This window comes from Epinephelus fuscoguttatus, linkage group LG6 (assembly GCF_011397635.1).
Source record: "Epinephelus fuscoguttatus linkage group LG6, E.fuscoguttatus.final_Chr_v1".
Lineage (NCBI taxonomy): Eukaryota > Metazoa > Chordata > Actinopteri > Perciformes > Serranidae > Epinephelus > Epinephelus fuscoguttatus.
In genome coordinates, this window is record NC_064757.1 from 21,562,165 (window position 1) to 21,587,153 (window position 24,989).

A 24,989-nucleotide genomic window follows, 5' to 3' on the forward strand; every position below is an offset into this window, starting at 1 on the left:
AAAATTACCCCAGAGAGAGACACAAATTTACATCAGAGAGCTATACAATTACCTCAGATACACAAAGAGACACACATTTATGTTTGAGAGAGGCAAAATTACCTGAGAGACACAAATGTACCTCAAAGAGACAAAAAATGACCAAGAAAGACATAAAATTACCTCGGAGACACAAAATTATCTTAGAGAGACCTAAGAGAGAAACAGTTTTACATCAGAGACACACGTTTATGCCAGAGATAGACAAAATTACCTAAGAGAGACACAAATGTATCTCAAAGAGAAATAAAAATGACATCAGGGAGAAGCAAATCTACCTCAGTGAGAGACAATTTTTTCTCAGACACACAAAATTACCAAAAAAAGGACACAAAATGATTTCAAAGAGACTCAAACAACAAAAAATAAGCAAAACCACCACAGAGTCTGTGTCCTGCCCCTATAGTATGGAGGAGAGGTGGTGGGACATCTTGCATACCTGTGCCCAGGGGCCCATTGTCTCATAATCCACTCTTGAGTAAAAATGAACAGGCTTTATGACTTAACGAGGAATATGAGTCTGTGTTCTGTTTGGCAACATGTTGTGTTTGTGTGTCATGCACATACAAGTGCCCAGCCCACATGGAAAACACCAAAAAATACTGCTGTGGTTTAACATTTGTTAGACATAAACGTAACTTCTTATATTTCACTGGAAAGTTTGTCTTCTTTCTTCAATGAAATCTACCACAAAAGATTCCTCTCCTAAAACACAGCTCAAATTTTTTATTACTTTCCAGTATTTCAAAGTGTAATGCTTAAGTTTAACACAATGAGCGATAAAATGAAATGACCTTCATCCTCAATCTCACCCAAATCACATGAAGTCTTTTCTCTCTTCAGCGTGATCAAGACCTGCCTGGAAATCTTTGACTCAGTTAAATTCTGCTTTACATAAGGCTCTGCACTGTATTATTTATGCCAAGGTCTTAATCACTGCTCTGCAGATCATCCCACATGCTTATCTTACTGATTCTGGTATATGAGCAAGCATGACTTTCTCCCACAAACCCTGTGCTCATGTACTGCAACAGCATGTGGGCAACAGTGAGCTGGCTCCAACAGCGGCTTTCTGGGCCAGTAAAATGGCCTTTGTGTGAGCCGGAGCTGATAAGGCTGCTACTGTAGCTCTCTAGGACTGTGCTGCTATTTGCCAAACTTGTCATCTGACCAGCTCACCCAACACATACGCACACTGTAGTCACTCACCACTGCTGCCACACAAAGTCATTGTGTCCTCTCTCAGTGCAGTATTGCAGACACTTATAAATAGGCATAAATCACACAGGGTGCCCTTCTGAACTTTGGGATCATGACCTCAAATCCATGACCGTCTCTGTTTAGATCCCAAAATGGTTACACTAGACAAGTAGACGATAAAACGTGGCACAGCTGACTGCAACTGACACAGATGGTGTGTTAACTTTACACAGAAAACACACATCTGCTCTGGCTGTTGTTACAAATAAAGAAATGGATCTGATTAAATATAAAGTCTGATTTTTTCCTCTGTGACGTACTCTCATCTCTTCCTCTTCCATTGTCTTCTTCTCCAATCTGATGCAGTTTGACAGACAACCAAAAGGGCAGCAGATTGCCTGCCAGAGCATCAGGCCTCTGACATGTCAGACTGCGTTAGATCATAGTACTGTCGGAGAGAAGGGACAGAGGGGGGGACCTTATGTCTAGTGACACATTGTTGCATGACAGTCAAGCGTAGCGTCACCCTGTCTGCCCTGAACACTGGGCTCATGCCACATAAACACACACAGTTGAATACACACCTTTCCCTCTGACTCAGACTCACATGCTAAGCAAATAAAGCACCAGTACATTTCTGTCTGCACATATTCAACAGGTGAAAAAGAACACCGAGTGAACACTTCTAATGTGACATCAGTCTGTATACTGTGGACTTTACGGGTGTTTCTGTGTAAACTTGTACACTAGAGGAGACATTCTCACAATCATGCTTCACCACCACTGAGGACAAATATTTGTTAATAAATCATAAGTAAAGTAGTTTCATTGTGAGTTAAGGTAGGCAGGTTAAAGGGACAGTTCACCCCAAAATAAAAAATAGATATTTTTCCTTTTACTTGTAGTACTATTCATCAGTCTAGATTGTTTTGGTGTGAGTTGCAGAGTGTTGGAGATATCAACCGTAGAGATGTCTGCCTTCTCTTGAATATAATGGAACTAGATGGCACTCAGCTTGTGTTGCTCAAAGAACCAAAAAATAAAAATCAATCAATAAAAAAATTGAAAAACTCAACAGCAATGTCTCTCTCCAGAAACAGTAGTAACCCAGTTACTCAAGATAATCCACAGATTTTGTTGTGAGCAGTTTCATGTAGGAATTATTTTCTTTCTACTGAACTATGCCCGAGCGGCAGTAGCTCAGTCCATAGGGAGTTGGGTTGGGAACCAGTTGCTGGTTCAAGTCCCTGTCCAGCCCAAATATGGAGTGTGTACTGGTAAATTGAGAGGTGTCAGTTCGCGCCTGCCCAAGTATATCTTCTTCTTTTACACCCACCGACATCACTGCCCGGACAAAAGCATCAACTTCTAGCTCACCTAGCACCATTGAGGTAGCCAATGTTACTACATTAGATTATACCTGTCGTCTATGGGTAGATGCACACTTCCTTCTGCGTGGTGATAAAGTTGATGGGTTTAGTTTGGTAGACAGAAAATAGTTCCTACATGAAACTGCTCGTAACAAGCTCTGTGGATTATCTTGAGTAACCGGATCATGATTTCTAGAAAGAAACACTGTTTTTCCAATGTATGTTTTGGCACTTTGCCACAAGCTGAGTGCCATCTAGTTCCATTATATTCAAGAGAAAGCAGACATCTCTACAGCCGATATTTCCAACACTTGGTAACTCACCCCCCAAAAAATCTACACTAATAAAGAGCACTACATATAAGAGGAAAAACATGTGTTTTTGATTGTGTGTTGGACTGTCCCTTTAATTATAATGACAGCAGGAAATCACATACACATTTAAATACATATACATGAAATAAATCAGGCTTGCTTGTTTGGTTGTTCTTATTGTCAGTCACATAAATATACATATTACAACAGGCTCCCAGAGCTTAGGCATCATTGTTACAATGAAGAAAGATCAGAGCAAACGCTATTGACCTCTGTTGTGCATCACTCATTGGGTGCTACACACAGCAGCACCTTGGATACTAAGAGCTAACTTCAGGCACAATTCTCAGCTGATGTAACAGCTACAACCTCTAACATTTCCTAAAGTCAAGTCACATCTGAGCCTTTTTCCTCTCCGCTGGATTTGACTTTTTTTTTTTTTCATTCCAGTGGACGATCCTGAGCAATGCGGGCAGGCTGAGCCACGTAATGGTGTGAAGATGATTGGTCATCTGATGAACCAGGTCCAGTCTGGTCAGAAAATAAGCTTCTTTTTCATCACAGCTGGAAATAAGACAAAGACTGTTGTTACAAACATTATAAAAAAAGCAGTAACATAATGTATCTACACTACATGTGCAAGTAAAACAAGCCTGTTATGAGTGATCTGCTGACCACGAGAGTTTCCGTGTGCTTTAAGTAGTTGGAAGTTCCCTCTGTAATATACTGTAGCATAGAGCAAAGCGTATAGTCAACCCAGATATTTTCCAAACCACAGGAGGAGCTGGAAAAGCTTTGAACCTCCCAGTAACACCGAGGTCCTCCTTCAGTAAAACATACCCTGCCACAATCCGCTAAACTCCACGTGTGTGTTTGTGTTCTACTTGGCTATATTCTGACTTTCTAACTGCAGTTAGATGTGCAGCCAACACCCTCTGAATTACTAGGTTCAATCGAGTGGTATTCTAGATTTACGATCGCAGTGTGCCTAACCATGAGAACACAGGATCGGTTCACTCGGCTAAAATTCACAACATGCTATATGTAAGTTTGGTCTGAGTGGGATGTTCTAAAATTTCTAGCTGCCTTCTAAATCGGCCTCAAACATTCTGTAGCAGACACTGTCGAAACCACTATTTAAACATCATAACCATAATTATATTGACCAGCTTTATTTGACTTTAGGTATATCAAGGTCAAGTGGTGGCATTTGGTGGATTAGAGGGTCCATTTAGCATCTATGAGCTAATATGTGCTGATTACTTGTCTCCAGGCCTTCGATTTTCCTCTTGAGCCCAACTGTTTCCTTCTCCCTCAGAGCCTCAGCTGTGCAGTTTGGTCGGGGGAGTTGGTGTCCAGGAGTGGGACCAGGTCGATTGCTGAAGTACTTCGTCTTCAGAGCCTGGAGAACAACAGACAACATCACAGACATATCCTCAACTGCAGATGGACAATTGGTCCTTTGGTAGAAATGTCGGCAAGTCCACTGCAACCATGTATGTACATTTGGGCTGCAGAATATATCAGTGATGTCAACTTGCCCAGTAATCACACTGCAAAAGACTGTGATATTGCACTTTGAATATAGTAACAATGTGCAAAATTACATTTCATCTGTGGGCACATTTGTCTGATTCGCACCATGCTGTTAACTCTCTGGCCGATCAGACAGAGCCCTCGCTGTTAGGCATCATCTGACTGGTCAGAATCTGCAAGAGACTAGTGCTGCTATACTACTCTGCATGGTTTTAAGTGTGACAAGGTAAGTGCCGACAACAATGGGAATGCCAGAGAGGAGCTAGCAGCACCTAACAAAAAAAAAGCACATTAGCCATCTGGCAATATTTTTGGATGCAGGAGAGACAACGTGGCACAAGCACAGGTACTGCACACATTAATAACAGTACATCACTCCGATACTGTGAAAGTGAGAATAGCTACTGTGGTGGCTTTAGTGGTGTATTACCTGTGTAGCTGTGAGCCTTGTCGAGGGGTTAAAGGTGAAGAAGCCCTGTAGCAGCTCTAGTAAGTCGTCTCCTGCTGCACTAAATATATTTTCCAGAGGCGTGCCTGGGAATATTTTGAAGGACACATAGTCTGGTAGACTGGTCATCCCCTACAGACATACATGACAAACAAATTACACAAGGATCTTCACAGGTGAGCAAAGTAAAACCTTCCATCAATGTAAGAAACAGATACTGACTGGCCATGTCTCTTCTGTGGGCGTCCCCAGAGCCTCAAAGATCTTAGTCAGCTGGTCAAGATCTGAATCTCCAGCAAGGAATGGTATCTACAGAAAAGGACACGTACAGAGACATTTAGCACAGATACAAAAATAAAAGCATCCTCCCTTAATGTATGAATATCTCTTTGAAGTGTGGTTTGTATACCCGAAGGAGTAACTCTGCCAAGATGCAGCCCACTGCCCACATGTCAACACCCACACCGTACATCCTGGCACCAAACAGGAGCTCAGGGGAGCGGTACCACCTAGGAAAAACATCAATGAACAGAGACACAGAGAGTCATCTAATAACCTCATGATCTGATTCAGAGGGCTACGATGTGATCATGAAATGACTGTCACTACATCTTGATGTATCAAAAACATATTTGTAATGATCCATATTAACAATAAACAGATGAATACACTTTTATTATCTTGTATTAATACAGGAGTAGTAGTTTCTACATCAAGGCATCATTTTTCAAAAGAAAATCGTGATGCGCTGTAAAAAGTTTAATTCTGTTAAACTAGAATGAAACATCCAAGACCTGGGAAACTTTGAGAATCTTCACAGGGTTCCTACATCTTAAGGCAAGTTACGTTTAAGATGTTGTGAGACTTTTTTAAATGCCCCTCAAAATGAAATTAAAGACCAATTTTGCAATAATTAAAACTAAAGAACAAAGAACATATGAACAGACAACAATTACATAGCATTAGGGACAATTTCCCTAAATATTTATTGTAACATAAAACATGCATTTTTTTGTTAATATTAACACAAAAGGAAATTGGGTATTTGTAAAAAAAAAAAAAAAAAAAAAAGGAAAAAAGAAAAAAAAAAAGAATTATTGTGCCGCAGTTGTATGCCATCCATGTCTGTGAAAAAAAAACATGGAAGCTTCACACACATCTTCTTCCCCAGCAGCATGGAAGACCTATATAATCACCACAATTTCGAGATTACGTCACCAATTCAGTATCTGACCAAATGTCTTCCCTTCTGTTCCTGAGATATGATGTTGAATAATGGCCAGAAAAGTGTTTTATGCAGAAAATTATGATGTCACAGTGAAGTTGACTTTTGACCTTTTGGATATCTGATGTCATGACTTTGTCACTTTATCCTATTAGACAATTGTGTGATGTGTTGTCATAATTAATGTATGAATTCTTGAGTTATGGCCAAAAACATGTTTTGTGAGGACATTTGACATTCAACCGCTAAATTCTAATCAGTTTATTCTTTAGTCCAGGCAGACGTTTGTGTCAAATTTGAAGAAATTCCCTCAAATTGTTCTGGAGACTTTGCAGTCATGAGAATGATGAAACAGATGTGAGGTCACAGTGACCTTGATCTTTGACCAGGAAAATCGAATCAGTTTATTGTTGAGTGCACAGGGACGTTTGCGTCAACTTTGCAGGAATTCCCCAAAGGCATTCTTGAGATATCATGTTCACAAGAATGGGACATACGAATGGATGGATGGACACAAAACCTGAAAACAAACTGCCCCCGGCTATGGCTACTACGGGTGTGGTGGCATAACTTCAGAAAAAGAAGTGAATTCAATGCTTTTTAAGACTTTTTAAGGATTCTTGGGAAACAAGAGAAAATGAGATTTCCACGGGTGTTACAACTTTGTTAACCAGTCACAAGAGTATCTCTCTATAACAGACCTTCAACTTAATAAAATTAAGCACAAGGGTTTATTGATTGAAAATGATTTAGATTAGCTGCTGTAGAGATTTCCAATTAGTGTACAGCATAAACACAGGGCAATGTACAGATATGTCTAACTTCTGTATTATTAGTACAATAAAATAGACAAAACATACACACCTGGTAACAACTTGATGTGTGTAGACTCTGTTGGGGCTGCCAAATGCTTTGGCCAGACCAAAATCAGCCAACTTCAACACTCCGTTGCCGTCTAACAGCAGATTATTGGGCTTCAGATCCTGGACATAAAAAGCAGCAAAATGTACATTACTGACAATGTGTGTGAATATCTGTGTGTGTGTGTGGAGTTTAAGCGCTCTTACCCTGTGCAGGACCCAGTGATGGTGCATATACTCTAATCCCTGTAGAGTCATGAGGATGTAGGCTTTAATGTTGGCCGGAGTCAGGACTAGACTGGTGTCTTTGATGATCACCTTAAAAAAAAAACACCACAAAGACAAAGAAGCTTCAGTAAAGCCAGATATCTGACAACTAATAATCTTCAGCCATTACTTAATGTTTTGACATGTCTGTGGGCTGCACATTCAAAATCAAATTACACTTATCAGAACAGATAAAGACAACTACAGACAACTGGGACATATGACTAAAGAGGAAGATAGAGCTGCGGCCAAGCTAAACAGCACAATACAGATTCAACCTCTCACCCAGAATCTCCATTGCTCCCCCAGCTCCAAAAACACTGACTTCAGTATCCCGCTACGTCATTTTGTTGGCATGAATAAAAGCATTGCACATCTGTGGTTAATAAGCTTATCCTGCCAAATCTAACCACGTGCCCTAAAAATAGTCTTTCAGCACCGGTAATAAGATGAGCGTCATATTTCATCCTCATGTCTGCTCTGTCTGTCTGCTGCCTCTGAGCCACTAATGGCATCAATTCATTGCGAGAGCCAAGAGCGGAGTGTTATTGATTTTTTAAAGCGTATTTATCTCGTTTTGCATCGTCGTATTAGAGTCTGATGTATTGGTGGTGGGCGCCCATCTGGAGCCTCGTATGCTAAAGCAAACCAGAGGAGGAAAGACGTAAAAGCCTCAGTGACCTCACAGAACCACTTAATGGTTAGATGAGAGCACTCACGCTGCTGTCTTCGTCATCCGGTGCTATTGTGTGTGTTGTCTAACCTTATACCTCTCAATCACTTTAAGAAAAATCTATTCGCACATTCTGTGGTCCGCACATAGCAACAGACAAATTACTACCACAGTTGCCACACACCTACAGTAGATGTTTTTGGGGAAAAGAAATCACTAATGAAGCCCAGCTTTTAAATGCTCTCTCCATGATGTCTATTAAAGGGGAAGTAATAAAGACTGAAATTTCCGTTTGGCAGCCCACTAATGAAACCCAAAATGTTCTTTTACGACCATGAATGAGTGATGTGAATCTCAATACAGAGACAGTGTGTAACGATCATACACATCTGCAAAATAAGATGTGAACCAACCAACTAAGAAGTGCAGAGTCAACCGTTGAGGCTGCAGTTTGTGGTAGTGGTACAAAACGACAAATTGTATAAATATTTTTCCAGAGAAAACTACTTTGTGGTTAAGTTAAAGTTATTTATGACACATTCAGAAAATACTTTTGAAGCTGTTTGAGACATTAATGGTTTTAAGAAACAATACATTAAATTCCGGTCCAGACAAAGTAATATGTCAACTAACCACAAACTCTTATAATTTGGTTAAATCAAAATTAGATGGGCTAATGTATTGTGTTATTTTCTCCATCACAGAGATACAGACAGACAGAAAAAGATTTTTCCAAAATTATCTCACCTCCAGATCTGTTTCCATGAAATCAAACACCAGGCTGATGTTAGATTTGTGTCCGAAGGCGTCCAGCAGCTACGACACCCAGCAAGTGAAATGTTAATGCTCAGTTTAAATAAGGAGAACATTTACATTAATGAAAAGCTATTACTTTCCCCCAACAAGTAATATCAGTAACATATGAATACAAAGATATAAACATAATGTTTACTCACCCCTATGATGTTTGGATGGTGCAGCTCCTGCAGCAATTTGATCTCTCTGAGAGCTGTCCTGTTGATACCTATTAATATACAAAATGGTAGCTGTTAGCAGGTGCAACTAAACTGATTCCACTGTGTGGTAAAAAAAACTTAATATGAAAGTATTTACCATCTTTAGCCTCAGTTCTGTGGCCAACCTTAATCTGTCAGAAAAAAAGACAACAGCTTGGTGTCAAACATCAGCTTAGCATACAATGCTAACAAATATCCAAACTTAAGCTACTTTTTGTACCTTTTTAATGGCAACTATGGTGTCAGTCGTTTTGTCCCTTGCTTTGTACACTGTGGCGAACTGGGGGAGAGGAACAGAGAGCATTAAGTACACAAACACAGAGTCCAAGTGTCCTTTTCCCCACTGTATCTGCTGCTGTGAGCTCAACAGCATGGAGCAGCAAGGCTTTGTTGACATTAACAACCAGCTAACGCTTGTTAGCTTGCTATCATGCTGACTACACAGCCAGGTAAAAAAAAAAAAACGCAGACGGAAATAAAGAACGAAATAACTGATGTTTGTGTCTGCCTACCTGACCCTCTCCGAGGAAATCCAGCTTCTCGTATCGTTTGTTTCTGGCTTTAACATCAAGCGCCATGATAGCTAACTGTCAGCTTCATCAGGAGACACTTCCGGTTTTGTTAAAGGTCCGCTGCTTCTGTTTCCGGGTTAAAGGAGGTTTTATATTGAACAACACCGCCACCTACCGGTTTGACTTGTCCAACACTGACAACACTGAATCACTTTGAAAGCAGGTTTTGCTATTTACTGTAAAAGCAAGTCAGTATGATTTATTTTATTTAATTTTTAGGTTTACAGAGAATTGTACAGCTATTTTGTTTTTATAGATTTAATAGATTTGCTGCATAATTGTATGAACTGTCAGTTTATCTTATTGACTACTTCATGACAGCAACATGGGATTAGGCTGCCGCTTCTAATACTACTATAATTACAACCACAACTCCTACTATTGCTAGCACTACTATTTCTGCTACTATCAGCGCAAAAACCACAAGAATCATGATCATAAAACAATAAATAATTGGTAAGATTTAAAAAAAAAACAAAAAACAATGAAAGAACTACAAATTTTACCTCAAATGTTATCTGTTATCAAATCAATAACAATTATGTAAACTTATGCAGCAGGTTCAGCTGAAAACAACAAGACCCTGACTTCTGTATTGTGATTTAGGTTATTTTTTTTAGGTTCAAAGAGAATTACCTCTACCTTTGTTTTTAATACTACCCTTTGTTTTACAGTATTTACTCTAAAAACACTGTAAGTAAAAGTATTTGCTATACAAAAATCACAAGAATCATCATCATAAAAAATATTTGGCATATTACAATTAGTAGGAATTTTTAAACAATGGAAGAACTACAAATTTGAGCTCAAATGTGATCTGTTACCAAATCATTAACAAATATGTAAACTTATGCAGCAGGTTTAGCTGTGCTTGTGCTGTATTATGATATAGGCTTTTTAAAAACAATATTTTAGGTTTAAAGAGAATTACCTTGTGCCTTTGTTTTTATACTACCTTTTGTTTGACAGTATATATATATATTTCTATATTATTTAAAATGAATATTTTATAGGGTTTCTTTCTAAGAGTAACACTACAACTACTGATGAAAATATTAGTAAAAATTCTGTGACAATAATACAGTATTTTTTTTCATGCTGCTCTTCATATGATTTCATAATCAGTGACAGAAAACCAAATCTCAACTTATCTGTTGTCAAATTCCTGAAACATTTCACAGTTATGATGCAATATGCAGCAGTGTTATGTCCCAGACAGTTTGCCTTTTTTCTTTTTCTTTCTTTCCCTCATTTTTTTTTTTTTTTTTAGCAGTTAGCAGTTTGACATCAGTCTCTTGGGAGTCTCTTCTGTCAGTTAGGAAGGTTTTGTGATCCATGGACCGCTGAACACATCTCTACATCCCATCTCCATACACAGTAGATACCCTCACATCCCACAGGATTAGGCATGGCTCCTCTCCTTTGACCCTCTCTGCCTCATGCACATGCACACATGTGCACGCACTCACACACATCTGTGCACACTTTCTTTCTCTCTGACTGACTTTCATTTTCATGTTAAGTTTGACAAGAGGAGTGTGAAGGATCAGCAGGCCTAATACACCCCTCATTCTCCCCTCAGATGCATGCACATTCATATCCTGACAGCTCACAGATGTGACTGACAGGACCGTATGTGCCCATGCAACCATGCAGAGAGGAGAGGAGAGGAGAGGAGAGGAGAGGAGAGGAGTGGAGAGGCTAGGAGAGGAGTGGAGAGGAGGAGACTCAAACGGCAGTTTATGTCTTTATTGCATTGTATCATCAACCTTTGCATAGGCGGCCTTAATGTGGAACATAACTGTCCAGTGGCGGACATAACTCAGACCCACTTACATCACTCGCTTTAAAACAAATGTGACATATTGATGTCCTCCTCTAATTCTGATATGATTTGAGGGCATTCTTGTGCTCATTCCCCTCAGTTTCTCTCTGAGGCCGTGGACGAGGAGAGCGGCAGCTGAGTTATGGAGGCATAAGTGATTCTGGTGGCGTTTATACAGTTTGTCACAGTAAATCTCATGATAGCATGGGTAACATTACGCACAATAACTCACTCTGGTTATATGTCACATTAGCAGATGGGGATGCTGTTGAGCTGGTGTATGTGTGTGTGTGTGTGTGTGTGTGTGTGTGTGTGTACCTTTGTTTGACGGGCAGGAGGAGAGTGAAACCGCAGGGCTGTTTATCAAACTCATAGGAAGTGGGTGTTGTTGAGCGAGGACGTGTCGCACCACCACATCCTGCTGCTGGGAAGCAGCTTCAGACGGGACAGTGTTCACACGACGTACAGTAAACAACAAATGCAGCCCAGGTGTCTTCTTTCTGTGCATCTGTGTGAAGGTGTGGTATGTGGCCACTTCATTCAACAATGTACACTGATTGTAAAGCTACAACAATCTGGCCAGTTGTCTTTAAAAGAGTGAAGGCCATTCAGGAGGTCTGTGAAGATGGTTTTTTTTTTCTTTAACAGTTAATTTCCTCATTGCTTCACCCTGCTTAACACATGTTCTCTTAAACAACTGGCAATCACGTTTGTTGAAGCCACCACCTCCTATAAGCCAGTGCATAGCACATAAAAATGCAGAAAACAAAATCTAAAAATCTGTAGTGATGGGCAAAGCAGTTATTTACAGTGCACTGAATCATTAGATCTGTTCATTAAAAACAAAAGTGAAAGATTTGTTCACCAAATTGTTCAGTGCTTGACCGGAGCTCCGACTGTGTGGAGTCCCACTGACTGAACTGACACACGCCTGAATGGTCAGATCATCTTGCTGACTAAGTGAACTGAGAACAGAGAATTTAGTTGGATAAAGACACAGTTCACAAACTGAAAGCTGAAGTTCTGATCAAGCAGTATGTTAATGCAGGAGTGCCAAAAACTGCAGCTCCCCTAATGACCAACTTGAGGCTGGCTCCAAAGTCCACACCAAAAAAAAGAAAAGAAAAAATGCTCAACTTTACAGCAGAAGTAAACATGTTTACAGCCTGAACAAAAAAAAACTGTTTACATTTTACTGAGGCTTAAAGGTACACATGTTTAAGGGTGGGCCACTTGAGTGACAGACTGTCTGTGTCCCTCGTGCCCCCACAGTGCCAACCTTACATCCAAATATGGTCAGTTCTGGCTACAAAAAAATCAAGATGGTGACGGTCAAAATGCCGCAGTCAAGGCTTCAGAACACCAGTCAACAAACCAATGGGTGACATCACGGTAGTTACATTTTATACAGTTTATTGTCCTAATCTATTATGTATAGCAGTGTTTCTCAAATGGGGGTACTTTGGAGTATTGCATAAATATCTGTCATGCATAACTCCTAAAATAATTATACTATAATAAGTTCAATAAAAACATGTAAATATAAGTTGGATAAACCACATTTTATTTTCAATATTCCTATTTTCAATGCAACCGTAAACTGCCCCAACAATGGCATTTGTTCACCGTGCATTTCTACCAAAATTGTTGTACAATGGTACAATATTGAAAAAAGTTTGAGAATCACTGATGTATGGCACAAATAATTTCACCACAGCTAATTACTACATAACATATTTGGTACTACTTCCTACTTTGAGACTGTCAGACACGAAGGGGAGGGAGAGGTGCGGGCGTTCACTCTGTAGTACGTTCAGTGAACGAATCACTGAATGTGCACCGTGAAAGGATCTGAGACAGTCCCAGGCTTGAATCACTCACTCGGTGAGTTCCTGCACGTTCACTCGCAAATGACTGAGAGCTCAACTGAACTGAGAAATGAGCAGATCGTTTCAGGAGGTGATTCAGTTCAGTTTGTCCTTCCAAAAGATTTGTTCATTTGAACGAATCATTTGCGAACGACATAACATTGACAATATCTTAAAAGTGTAAATCTTGGGGCACAGACAGCTCACCTGGTAGAGCGTGCACCCCACTTAGACTGAGTCCTTAGTCACGACCAAGGTTTGTGTCTGATCTGGAGCCATTTGCTGCACATTATCCCCTCCAGTCTCACTCCTGTCCATCTATCATTTCTAATAAAGGCAACAAAGCAACAAAAAAGTCCATCAATTGGTTAATTCTGCTCGATCAAATGTTAAAAATTGTTACAATTTGTTAAAAAATAATAAAGACACCAGGCCGGACACATCTGAGTATTTGAACCACAGGCTCTCATAAGGTAGCAAGAAGGGGCCCCACTTAGGGGGTTTTTGGGGCAGTGACGGAGCACTGTATAGTGCCTTATGAGAGGTTTAAGGAGGTTAGCATTTATCAGTGCCTCTGGTTTGCCTCTGCTGACGGTGCACCCCTGATTGTGAGCTCGCCTCATACAAATCAAAAAGATAAAACAGAATTTTGGCTTCTGAACATTAGACTTCCTCTTTCTGTTTTACTTGATCATTTTGCTCCATTTGACATTCAAGTCATTCATTGCTCCACTTGACATTCTAGTATTATTACACACCCTCTATCAGGTCAATTCATCGGAAAGATAAGATTTAAAAGGTACTTTGATACATTGACTGAACAATGTGTGGGAGATGAATGATTCAGCGCTATCACAACCAGTGTCATATCATACATCTGCTGTACGGCTCTGTCTTTGTTTTACTCACAGAGTCTCAGGGGAAGTGGCAGCATTCTGTCATCTAGGGAGTTTTCCTCTTTGTTTCTGTTTCTGACTTACCCACATAGGCCACACACACACACACACACACACACACACACACACACACACACACACTCGAATGCAGCTGTATCTGACCACATGCACAGTTATAACACAACAGGATGTTGTAGGGTGGATGTTTGAGGTGTGAAGGTTCACACAAGCCGTGACAAACAATATCTTTTTCTGAGAACTGATTATTCATTATTCATGATTCATTTGCCTAATAGATGCTTCCACTCTTAATCTGTTGCTTGTTTTTCCCTCCTTATTATAGCACATAAGCCAGGATTTGAACCCAAATGTATCTAACTTCTGACAGTGACTTACTCCAACCACTCACAGTCCACAACATGATTCACTTTGCCCATTTCACGTTTATTCTTTGCAGATGTCTGTAGTGACAAGACAATAAGAAAGCAGAAGGACAAACAGAAGGACAATCATTATCTTCCTTGCTGCCGTTTGTTTACAACCAACGCAGAGATTCATCAAATTGGTGCTGTCAGTCCTGGGCTGCATTGTTAGATGCCAGAACTGTCAGTTTGAATAAATATTAGGGCAGATTTTTTTTTCTTTCGTTCACCATTGTCTTCCTCCAGCATCTGAGGCATCAGCATACACCGGGGCTTGTGGAGGACTTCAAGATGAGCCCACTTGATAGCTCGGCTCATACAGAGACAACATTATGATAATGTCCCTATAAGTAGCAGGGGGATGGGCGCAGTGTCATCTCTTCACATAGACAGAGCCAGCAGGGAGTCCACAGTCAAGTGCATTTAGGGCTGTCTTTGTTGTTGTCTTAGCTCCCATCTGCGTTGTTGTTTTGTTCTGGTCTGCATCTCCGCTCAGACGTCGTTATCGCTCTCATTAGAAGCATCTCTATCTCAGCCCCAAATGGAGAACAAAGTCTTCCAATAACTCTTTCTCTCCCTTTGTTTGTGTGTGTGTGTGTGTGTGTGTGTGTGTGTAGCCTTGTATTTGCAAGTATGACTGCTTGTGCAAACGGCAGGTGGCCACTTTAGTCCTTCTGAGAGACTGTACACTGTGTGCTGAGGAGTTCTGTTTTAATGAATTTCTGTATGTAGCCTATATGCATAGTTGGATTACTGAGCAGGCCTACTGGGCAGAGGGCCAGGGGCCCCAAGTGTAAGGGGGGCCCCTCGGTCTTCACCTTCAAAATGTCACTCAAATGAGCACATACTGATCAGGAGGAGACTCAAAATGACCACAGAGAGGAACTACGAAGAGAAACAAAACAAAAACAGGCAACACAACCACAAAGCCACACAAATCAACTACCAAGTGACACATAACAAACTCTAAATTACATCAAAGAGATGCCAGATTACCTTAATAAGATTCAAAATTGTCTCAAAGAGACACAAAATGATGATATAAAGACACAAAATGACAAAATTTCCTCTAAGGGACAGAAAATGAATACAAGGAGACACAAAATTACCAAAAAAGAAGAAGAACAACAACAATAATCCTCAAGAAGAGAGAAAGTTACCTAAATAAGAAATTCCTCCAAGGGATGTAAAACGAATTCAGTGAGACACAAAATGACCAGAAAAAGACACAAATTGCCTCAAAGAGACACAAATAAACCACGAGGAGAGTCAAAATGACCACAAAATGCCACAAAAGTACCAAAAAAAGACACAAAATTACCTCAATAACACACAAAGATATCTCAATAACACACATAAATACCGCAAAGAGACACAAAACGACGACAAATAGACACAAAAATAATCACAAGGGGACACAAAATGACCAAAAAAGACACAAATTGCCTCAAAGAGATACAAATCAACCACATGGATAATCAAAATGACCACAAAATGACAGAAAACCACCAAAAAAAGGCACAAAATGCCTCAAAGAGATACAAAATTACCTCAATAAGACACAAAATTACCTCAAACAGACACAAAAATAACATAAGATGACACTAAATGATCACAAAGAGACATGAAACCACAAAAATATGCATAACGACGCTTGTGGGAAGGAGAGGTGCCCTGGGCCCCAGTTTCTCTCTATCTGCCCATGCCTATACATCACTTTTTTTGTCTTATTAGATAGTCAACAGTGGAGAAATATATTTGAAGATTGCATGTAGGGTGTGTGTGTGAGGTGTCCCTGGTTGGATTCAAACCTGTGATGCCACTGAATGTGCCTTATGCAACCAAGGGCAGCAGGGTGTTCGTGTCGTCTTTGGAAGGTAAATGAGGGAGAAGAGGAGACCATTCTGGTTTATCAGAGTGTATCAGGAGCTGCAGATAGCCCCACTGGTGTGTTATCCAAGAAGTCGTTTACTTCATTAACCCAGCCAGATCACTGAGGCCTCAGTAATCAACCTTGTCACACGTCCCATTAACTTCTCACTCTATCAGCATGGCCCTTGCTCCCTCACACACACATACACACAAATGCACTCTTGTTTCACACATCTGTATCTGAAACACACAAGTGCACTTTATCACACGCAATTGCTTGTTCGTTGCATGCTTCCACTGTCTTACTCACAGCCTTTTCTCCTGCACACACTGACATACACACTCCCTCTCCCTCTCCCTCTCCATCTCGCTCAGCTAACCCCATTACCTCTGTCAGTCCCAGGAGTCTCTCAGCTCTGATGAACCCTACGCTGCCCTGCGAGATTAGTGGACTCCCTGAGAAAAGCCCTTCATTGATTGAACGTGAGTCTCTCCTGCTTGCAATGTCAGCTCAAGGTTAGCACGTTGACTCTCGCCGCTCTCTTTCCCGGCGCAGTCAATTGCTGTAGCTTTGTTATGAATATCAGTGTGTTATTACTATTAAAGCTCTGCTGACTCCACTGCTTATTTTATTTATAAAGACAGTTAACCAATTATTGACATTCACCTTCAGTGTATCTCTTTGCTTCCTCTCTCGGCTCTTCTCTCCAGTGGCCCCACTTAAAACATTTGCCAAAGCATCTATTAATTGTTAAATCCTTTTTTTTTTAAATTCTCCTTCTTTGCTTCTTCATCTCAATCTCCTTTCTCCCCATCGATAAAACCACAGAGGAACTGTTGCCACATAAAAGCTACAGCGTTTGGTAAAGTGGTTTGAATGAGATTCACTTTTATGTGTTGCAAATCAGGCACGGGGAAAGCATTTACTTTGCATCCCACTTGAGGGAGTGAAGATCTTCCAGACAAAAAGGCAGGGAGAGATGAAGGAATGGGGGCAGCTCTCAGTCTGTAATAGAGAGTTAGATAAATGGCTAGATCGGGGAGACAGATTGATCTTTTTATGTTGAACTTGATGAACATGAATGATGCGCCAGATTTCCTGTAGCGGTGAATAGAGATGAAAGGATTATCTAGATATTTAGATCATTCAGGCAGGAACGTTGCCCTGCACTGCTGTCTCTTTCCTCCCCATCATAATTCAATATTTACAGTTTAAGCTGGAAAACTGCTCCCTCTTGGCTGCCTGTATCTGGTATCCATGGCAACAGATTTCGAGAACAGAGTGCCGTCTGTATGTGCCCGTGTGTGTGCGTGCATGTGTGTCTGTGTGTAATGTTTACTGATACACTGCAATTGATTGGTTGTTGGGGAGCAGCTGTTGACCCCTCACTCTCAGGGGTCTCTTTGTATTCTTGCACACATCCCAAATCAATAGACACACATGAATGGGAACACACACGTTTGTTATTCTATATTTGTGAGGTCTTCAAATTTGTCTGAGAGTCACATTCTCCAAAACCCTCAAGTCAGCCCCCAGATTAACCAAAATTTAAATGGAGCCTGATCTTATAACATCAAATGGGAGCTCAATTTTAATTTTCTATGTGCTCACACCAAACTGACCTAGTACTCTGGTTCTTTACTGAAACTCAGTCCCCGAAATGATCCAGACTTGCATTAAAAGCCAGGACACACACTGAAACAGTGGCAAAGGCAAAGATTTAGAATAGCTGACAAAGATTTGATAGTTGAATACGATGGATCAAGGGTCTGGAGGGAAGGATGAAGGGATGAGGATCGAGGGATGAGGGGATAAAGGGTAAGGGTAAAAGGATGAGGAGATAATGGTAGAGAGAAAGGGGATGAAGGGTGAGGGATGAAGGGATGAGGATCAAGGGCTGAAAGGATGAGGGTTGAAGGTTGAAGGAATGAGAGGATGGATGGATGGATGGATGGATGGATGGATGGATGGATGGATGGACGGATGGATGGATGGATGGATGGAAGAAGGTCAAAGGATAAAAGGATGAGGGTCAGTGGATGAAGGGATGAGGGAATGAGGAGACGATGGTAGAGGGATAGGGGATGAGGGGTGAGGGATGAAGGGATGAGGGTCAAGGATGAAGGGATAAGGGTCAAGGATGAAGGATGATGGTATGAAGGTGGATGGATGAAAGGATGAAAAGATGAGGGTTGAAGGGATGAAAGGATTAGGGTCAAAGGTCAAAGGTATGAAAGGATGAAGGGGGAAAGAATGGATCAGGGTCAGGGGATGGAGGGGGAAGGGTGAGGGATAAATAGATGAGGATCGAGGGTCAAGGGATAAAAGGATGATGGTTGAAGGATGAAGGGATGAGGGTAAATGATAAAAGGATTAGGAATGAGGGATGAGGGGATGAATGGTGAAGGATTGGTGGATTGATGGATTAGGGTCAAGGGAACAAAGGATGAGGGTCAATGCATGAAGGGATGAGGGGATAAAGGGAAAGCAGTAAGGGAATGAGGGGATGATGGTGGAGGGATGGGGGATGAAGGGTGAGGGGCGAAGAGATGAGGGTCATGGGTGAAGGGATGAGGGTGGAGAGATGAAAGGATGAAAAGATGAGGGTTGAAGGGATGAAAGGATGAAGGGGTAAATGAAGGGATCGGGGTCAAGGGATGAAAAATGAAGGAAGAGAGATGGACGGATGAGGATCGAGCAATAAAAGGACTACAGTTGAGGGATGGAAGGATGAGGGTCAAGGAATGAAGGTTGGGGGATAAAAGGATGAGGGGATGAAGGTTGAAGGGATAAGGGAATGAAGGGCGAGGGATGAATAGATGAGGATCGAGGGTCAAGGGATTAACTAGATGAGGGTTGAAGGATGCAAGGATGAGGAGTGAGGGATGAACAGAGGAGGGTTGCAGGATTAAAGGATCAGGAACGAGGGATGAGGGGATAAAGGGTGAAGAATGGATAAATGAGGGCCGAGGGATGTAAAGATGAGGGTCAGTGGATGATGAGGAGATGAAAGGATGAAGGTAGAGAGATGAAAGAATGGGGGCATGATAGGTGAGGGATGAATGGATGAGGGAGGTAATCTGGGTCATGGATAAGTGTGACGGTTGAAGAGGGGGAACACAGGAGGGAACCAGAGACTGAGTGGGGGAGCTGTTTCTTTGGAAACTCAGATTCGTACAGAGCCCCCGGTGGTTCCTGTATTCAGACAGAAGAGAGAAGAAAGAGTTAAAAGGCTAAAGGGGATTCCTCTTCCTCTTCAACTGAGCTGAAGAGTTCAACTGAGTTGAAGAGGAAGAGAACAGATCAGGTGTACTTAAGTAATTTTGGGCGGAAATAGGATGTGTTCAAAGCATGGTCTTTGTTCCCGAACTTAGTCATAAGTTCTTGTCATTCTGAAAGTTTTTTTTCAGAACTCACTATCATTGCCTAGATATCTGGTCCTCATAAGGATGGAGGTAAAACGCACACACAAACACACATGCAGTAATACAATACTGGCCCCATGCCCATAAGTGGAAAAATGAGCAAATGGGCAATAAAGAGTTGCTGTGGTATTGCTATGAAAACACTTATAAACCCACATGCACAGATACACACATACATACATAACACGTTTGTGAGACTAATCAATGTGCCACAGCAGGGGTAGTGAAAGGCAACAACACCCAAACTACTGATGGCATTGCAGATTTTTAACTACAACTTTGAAACTGTGCTGAGTGTTTACATGCTACTGAGCACACACTCACAAACACCACCCCGGCTAATGAAATACCTCCCAGTGGGTGCTCTACACGTGGGTATGCACACACACACACACACACACACACACACACACACACACACACACACACACATGTGCTGGGGATGAGTAACAGCTACTAACTGTGGGGCACCAAGAGAGAAAGGTCATCTGACATAATTTGCATTGCTTGTTAATGTTAAAGGATGTTTTCCATACAAGGAAGGTCAAGTTTTGCATGGAGACATGATACAAACATAACATGTGAGAATGATGAATTAATGGAACAACTGTGGCTTGTTCAAGGTTGGTTGATGTGGGTTTTCCACCCTGCTGTAATTTGACATATTAAGGGGAAAGCACCAGCACACATACAACACACACTCATACACACACTCACTGTAATCTACCTTTATTCATTCACTCAACTCATTTCGCAGACCCTGAAGCAACGCACATGTTAAATTTTACTTAATTACGCTGTGTCTGTCACATAATATAATCTCAAGTCATCCCAGTAGTTGTGGTTTATGGGCAAATCATTTCCTATTAAGACGCAGGTGATGAACTTTATTTATAGGTTAGCCCACAGGTTTGCAAAATGTTTCATGTCAGAACTCTGTGGAGGATGTGGAATACAACATCTGATAAGATTTATGTATTCGATAATGACTCAGTCGAGGTTTGCATGGCTGTCTATTGTAGATGAGGAATCAGCGGAACCAGTGATTATAATCTTTCTTTTACTTTCAATCCATTACCTACGAACTGAAGGAACTACCTATCATTCATTCATTCATTCAGTCATTCATTTTCTAACTATTCATCCTCTTGAGGGTCGGGGGGGGGGGGGCTGGAGCCTATCCCAGCTGACATCGGGCGAGAGGCAGGGTACACCCTGGACAGGTCGCCAGACTATCGCAGGGCTGAACTAGCTATCAGTGTTTGTAAATTATTTATTAGAATTAGCCAACAGTTTTATCTGTACTAGGATTTTATTCATCCATTAGTGTTTTCACCTTCTGAGGATTTTTAATCTAATGGGTATCTGTTCATTGTGTTGTATTAATATTGTAGCAATAAGCCTAAGTGTTACATGAACCTCAATTATTCTCCTCATATTTTGACATAATTCTGCAATACCTGTGCTGCATGTGGTACTGCTATCTTGGCCAGGACACTCCTGTAACAGGAACTTTATTCTGAAGTTAAGTGAGGCCATTTCCTGGTTAAATAAAACAGTCAAATTAATTTCCTCCATATTTCTGAGAGGTACCTGGGACTTTACCAAGAAGGACCATTATTGTTCAAATGGAGTCTGGTATTCTGTGGTTTGCTATTTTCAAGCTAACATGAAGGTAGTGGTATCATGTAAAACTAGACAACCTGAGGCATCCATTGGTACCAACCATGTCGGCATAGCTTGTCAGACAGAGAGCTAAATGATGCTCCAAATTGAGGCTAAATTTGGGGGAGGGACCAACTGGCATGGCCATTTTCAAAGGGGTCCCTTGCACTCTCACCTCTGGATATCTGAATGAAAATGAGTTCCATGAGTCTCCCCTAGACTTGGGAGAGCAACCAGCCTATTTGAAGAACAATGAATTGGTACCTGACATGTAGATACGGATAGATAACACATTAAAACGGGATTGTTGTGGAACTCAAAACGTTAATTGGTATGAGGGCGCTTTCACACCTGCCCTGTTTGTTTCGGTTCAATCGAACTCAAGTTTGTTTGTCAACCAAGTGCAGTTAGTTTGGGCTGATGTGAACACAGCAATCGCGCTCTGGTGCACACTAAAACAACCCAACTGAGACCTTCTTTGAAGAGGTGGTCTCGGCTGAAATCAACCCGCCTTGTTGTCCCTCCATTGTGACATTAGAAACTGTCACATTTGTCTTGCAAGTGTACTATTCTTCAGCGTTTTCTGCAATCCTGGATCTTTCCCCCAGGGAAGTTCTGACCAATCAAGAGCAGCTGTCTCACACAGGCATTTTATCTGGTCCACTTCTAAATGCTGCCATGAAAACAGGAACCGACTCGTTTTTTGGGCTCTGGTTTCCCCAAAAAATTCGTCCGCATGAGTGGTGTGATAAAAAAATATGATATCGACACGAAAGCGCAAAACCCGCTACCAAGTGATGTAATACACATGCCAAAGCAGTACGTGGCAATGTAACTTCTAACGGAAAGGCCATTTTAACCAATCAGAAGTCAGAGTCAATACCGGAATAGGGAAGTGCGGAAAATAAAAACAACCCGATCCACAAAAATAGCACGACCTAATTCAACAGCAGAGACGCCTGAATGACCAACTACGCCACGAAAGCAGCGACGAGCCTGCCAACGGAGGTCTGACCCGGCCGGATCCAGAACCTCCATTGGCAGGCCCGTCGCTGCTTTCGTGGTAGTGTAGTTGGGGTAGCTAGCAACAGGAGCAGTCTCCTTCGTTGGTCGTTACGTTGAGCAGCTGGAAATGCCATCCCGTTTGTTTGGTCTACCATTGCACTAGCTATTTATCGTCGCTCTGACGTCAAACAATGGAGACAAGTAATAAAATACTGCAGCTATCCTATCTACATGCAACCGCTGGCACCGGAGTCTTCCAAAAACTTCACCCTGGACTCTGGTTTCAAAGAAACGCTGTTTCAAGGGCCCAAAAGTGCGGTTGCGTGTGGCCAAACAGCCAAATCGCATAGAATAATACATGGTTTCAGAAGTACATGGGTCTGTGTGGACTAGGCCTTAGTCTATGCCCATCAGATAATCAGTCATTTAACAGTAAAATAATTCCCAAACTCTCTATGTTGACATAGTTTTCAACTAGCCTATATTCTTATTCAGTTATGGCTTTTGATTTTGGTGTGCCACCCCAAGATTTTCAGTGGCACCACCTGGCCACCCCTATGAAACATTTCTGGGGAAGCCACTGCAGGGTTCAAGGACTCTGATTTGGTAAACTTAACATCTGTTGAGGTGCCCTTGACAAATTAATAGCCCATATTTTCTGTAAGGGAATTAAACATTTAAGTGTAACTGTTTCATTTGGTTTTTTTAAAAAACGAGATTCAATATTCATAATCACACGTTTATGCAATAGGAATACTTATTTCAGTGTCACACTATAAAATATTTGTATGTTAACCTGTTGAAAAAGTGCCAAACATCACTTTGTCCTTACAGTGTGACTCAGTCAAAACAACAGGCCTTTTGCCAGATGTTGCTTTCACCCTGTGCTTTACAGTCCCACAGGAGAAGGCCATGGGAATTAGGGGAAGGTTGCAGAAGGAGACGCGCTGAGTGTGTTTGCTGCCAGGTGGAGGCGATGTCGCTCCTCCTCTCTGCTCTCCTCTCTCCTCTGCTCTGCTCGGCCAGAGCTTTCAGTCTGCTGGGTGAGATCATTACCAGACACCAGGCTCCGGGACCTGACATTCACCGATCGGAAAAGCAGAGAGAGAGAGGAACAGAGAGAGAGACAGAGAGAGAAAAACCCTGATCCGATGCAACCGGCGAAGGAAAGCGACCTAAGCCACCGCCTCCTGCCTCGGCTGCTCAGTCTCCCGTACTGGCGGCTGAAAGCGCGGTCTTGTCGCTGACATTTTCCCGCTGGATTTGGGCTTGTAGTCGGATGCGGGCTTGTTTTGACTGCAGTAATAGTCCTACTCCCCCCCTCCTCCCCTACCAACCGAGTAGCGGATTTGCGAGGGATCTCAACGCTGTGCAGCTCCCCGAGTGACCAGTGATCCTGCAAGGCACCGGAGACGCACTCTGCACCGCCGCGGCTCCCCACCACACCAGCCAATCCGCCTGAGCCTCTAAAGATCGTATTTCTGTCAGGAATTGGACATAAGCGCCAAGTTTCCGATTGGATTTTTTTCTCCTGTGCGGCTACCTTGTTTCTGTCATCAGATCGCCTGCAAATCCTATTTTCGCCTTTTTCCCTTCCCAAAGCACCGTTGACGCCATTTTCCTCGGGGTTTTCTGTCAAAAGATATATACATATATTCTGGCACCGTTTGACAGCTCCCCGGGAGGCTGTCATCCCATCCGTCGCTTGTGTAAAATGTGTCTAAATGGATTGTAAATGATCTTGATAAAATATTTACACGTTAGAGCCGAGTGTGTGACAACATTAGACATGGGTAAGTAGCCCCGGTTGACTGGCCACATTCCACACCTGAATACACCTCTGCTAGAAATGTTTTTATAAATGTTATTAGCTGCTGTGTGTCTGCTTTGCATGCATGCCTTTTACATGCCACCCGAGCCTGTGCAGTTTTTCACATGAAGTCTGTGCCATTTTTTTTATCCTGTAATTGACATGAAATATGTGGAAACGCTTGCAGTCACATGCAAACAAATTCCGAATAAACACACGCACGCGTGTTCATACTCACAGCACCACGCGCGCATTCACGCACGTAGACACAGACCACCCCAAACAATGCTGTGCCACTCAGTCTGCATCCATTATTAGGTGGCAGTAAGATAAAACAGCTAATTAGGTCAATGGGGTGAAGTGTCCACTACACATTGATCAAGGAGCAGCTCAACCTCTCAGTTCAAATGTTTTCTCCACTGGGGTGGACCTCCTGCATCTACACAGACACAGATAGTCCATCACATAGCATCACGGTCTGTGACATGCAGCCAGCAGATGGTTGTCTGTCATGTCACATTTAACTGCATCCTATGGAATTTTTGAAATATTTGTGGTTGGATGTGGTTTTTCTGCATGTTCTGGACGAGTTGTAGAGGCTGCAGAGGGACATGTCATGTGAATGATGTCAAGTGCTTTGGAAGTTGCAAGATGGGGCACACTCAGTATGCAAGGAGTGC

At 41.8% G+C, this 24,989-nt stretch overlaps 2 protein-coding genes across 2 annotated transcripts in view; one reads left to right on the forward strand and one right to left on the reverse strand.

Moving 5' to 3' along the window:
• Positions 1-2,938: 2,938 nt before the first annotated feature.
• Positions 2,939-9,581, reverse strand: cdk7 (cyclin-dependent kinase 7). Its single transcript, XM_049579663.1, has 12 exons — positions 9,461-9,581; positions 9,169-9,228; positions 9,046-9,079; positions 8,889-8,956; positions 8,680-8,748; positions 7,200-7,310; positions 6,997-7,115; positions 5,317-5,416; positions 5,130-5,216; positions 4,890-5,039; positions 4,187-4,325; positions 2,939-3,487 (listed from the first exon to the last, which is right to left on the reverse strand). The coding sequence occupies exons 1-12, from the start codon at positions 9,524-9,526 to the stop codon at positions 3,459-3,461; spliced, it is 1,032 nt and encodes a 343-aa protein (XP_049435620.1). The 5' UTR covers positions 9,527-9,581; the 3' UTR covers positions 2,939-3,458.
• Positions 9,582-23,357: 13,776 nt separating this feature from the next.
• The window catches only part of setbp1 (SET binding protein 1), a 39,393-nt gene continuing 37,761 nt past the window's right edge, over positions 23,358-24,989 (forward strand). Inside the window, exon 1 of the mRNA XM_049577988.1 lies at positions 23,358-24,292. The gene's annotated coding sequence lies outside the window, so the exon portion shown is untranslated. The remainder of the gene's footprint in view (positions 24,293-24,989) is intronic.